General features: G+C 48.6%; 1 protein-coding gene across 1 annotated transcript; it reads left to right on the top strand.

The window, feature by feature from the left end:
• Positions 1 to 222: 222 nt before the first annotated feature.
• Positions 223 to 1,330, top strand: LOC144753305 (transcription factor HES-5-like). Its single transcript, XM_078641044.1, has 3 exons — positions 223 to 285; positions 553 to 733; positions 1,110 to 1,330. Exons 1-3 carry the CDS (start codon positions 223 to 225, stop codon positions 1,328 to 1,330), a joined length of 465 nt encoding a protein of 154 aa, XP_078497170.1.
• The last annotated feature ends 521 nt before the right edge of the window (positions 1,331 to 1,851 follow it).

Genomic DNA, 1,851 nt, shown 5'->3' with positions numbered 1-1,851 from the left:
GCCCCAGATGTCCCCCGCCCCCTCCCTGTAATGTGCCACACTTCTATTGTCCCTTCTGCTTTCTGATTGGCTGCTGAGTGTGGGAACCTCTCTCCAGCCCCAGACCCACACATTACCCTGCAGGCGGAGGGGGATAAATAGGGCAGGAGGGAGCGAGCTCTTCAGATACCGATCACTGTGGGTTCACTGCAGAGACCCCGCTCTTCACCCACACCGGGCAAGATGGCGCCTTTCAGCACCGAGAGGAAATATGTAGAGGAGCGCGAGGAGAGAGACATTAGAAAGGTAAGAAAGAACCATAAAAATATTTCTTAACCTATGCGTATTTATATTTTTTGCGTAGACATAATACGAGGTTTAGTACATCAACAGGAATGTGGTTATTCGTTTCTTAACATTACCTTAGTTCTACGTTTATATTATTGTGGTGAACTGCTGTATCATAAAGTTATAAATCTAAACGCAGCTATTGCCTTTTCCCAAGTGTTAAACACGTTCCCAAATTTGTTCTAATACAAAATACAATAACAAACCCATATATTTCATCTGCAGATGAGGAAGCCAGCGGTGGAGAAGCTGAGGAGAGATCGCATCAACAGCAGCATTGAGCAGCTGAGGATGTTACTGCAGAGAGAGTTTCAGGAACATGAACTTCCGTCCAAAGCAGAGAAAGCGGATATCCTGGAAATAGCCGTGACGTACCTGGCCCAGCGCGTGCAGACACCGGCACCAGGTGAGAGCTCGTGGCGTGATTTTGCCTTTTTAATGTGGTAAAGTGTGAAGTTTTAGTACAAACAGCTGCATGTGGTGAAAGTGGTGCGGGGCAAGAGAGGGTGGTGTATTGTCTATTCAATGAAGGGTTAAAACAGCAAGCTGCAATAATGTGTGTGTGAGGGAGGATTAAAGGGTGGTTGAGGTTCGATTATCACGGTTCAGAGACGTAACTAGAGAGAGTCGCTCACAGCTTGTTATACAAGGAGCGCCTCTTTGAGGACACACAGCAGCACTTCAGTCAACCGATCATGGCACGCGCGCTGCTAAGATTGTTCTGTGTATTCACTTCCTGCTGTGAGACTGAACAAACATTAACCCCTCGTCTCTCCCTGCAGCCGCGGCCTCCAGTGAAGGTCACTCCCGGTGCCTCCAGGACTCTCTGCTCTTCCTCTCCCTCCACGGAGCCCCCGCAGAGACCCGGATGAAGCTGCTGCGGGCCCTCCATAGACCTGCGGCTGCAGCAGAGGCGGTGTGTCCTTCTCGGCCTCCGTCCTGTCCCAGCAGCACTAAAGAGCCCGCCCAGGACAGCCCCAGAGCCCCGTGGAGACCCTGGTAATGCGGGGGCCGCGGCCTGGACTTTTCTTCGGACTTCTTTCGAGGCCTCGGTCCTCTGAGGAGAATATTCATTCCCGTGCCTGGTGCGCGCCCTGCTGGGCAGGGGAGTTTACTGCACCCCAAGGAGCGGAGTGAGGAGAGAGTGTATATCCTCATAGGATGGACAAAGTGAATATTAAATGCTCGCAGAAGGGTCAGTATTTGTTATATCCTCATAGGCTGGACAGTGTACGAATAATTTATACACACAGGATGGACAATGAGGAAATATTATATCCTTATAGGAGGGACAGTGAGTGGATATTATATCCTCATAGAATGGACAATGAGTGAATATTATATCCTCATAGGAGGGACAGTGTCAATATTATATCCTCATAGGAGGGACAGTATTTGGATGTTATATCCCTGTAGGCTGGAAATTACATGATATTATATCATCATGTTATGGCCAATGTTTGAATAGAATATCCCCGTAGAATGAAGTGTGTGGGAATGCTATATCCTCATAAAACAGACAGT

Source organism: Lissotriton helveticus, chromosome 5_1 (genome assembly GCF_964261635.1).
Source record: "Lissotriton helveticus chromosome 5_1, aLisHel1.1, whole genome shotgun sequence".
Taxonomy (NCBI): Eukaryota; Metazoa; Chordata; class Amphibia; order Caudata; family Salamandridae; genus Lissotriton; species Lissotriton helveticus.
Note: the sequence above shows the minus strand (reverse complement) of the source record. Positions and strands in the feature narration are given on the sequence as shown.

Bases quoted from the DNA above. Each gene is read 5' to 3' on its own strand.
- LOC144753305 (XM_078641044.1), top strand. From the start codon at position 223: ATGGCGCCTTTCAGCACCGAGAGGAAATATGTAGAGGAGCGCGAGGAG. The intron at 286-552 runs GTAAGAAAGAAC...TTTCATCTGCAG, and splicing joins AGGAGAGAGACATTAGAAAG to ATGAGGAAGCCAGCGGTGGA. The intron at 734-1,109 runs GTGAGAGCTCGT...CTCTCCCTGCAG, and splicing joins CGTGCAGACACCGGCACCAG to CCGCGGCCTCCAGTGAAGGT.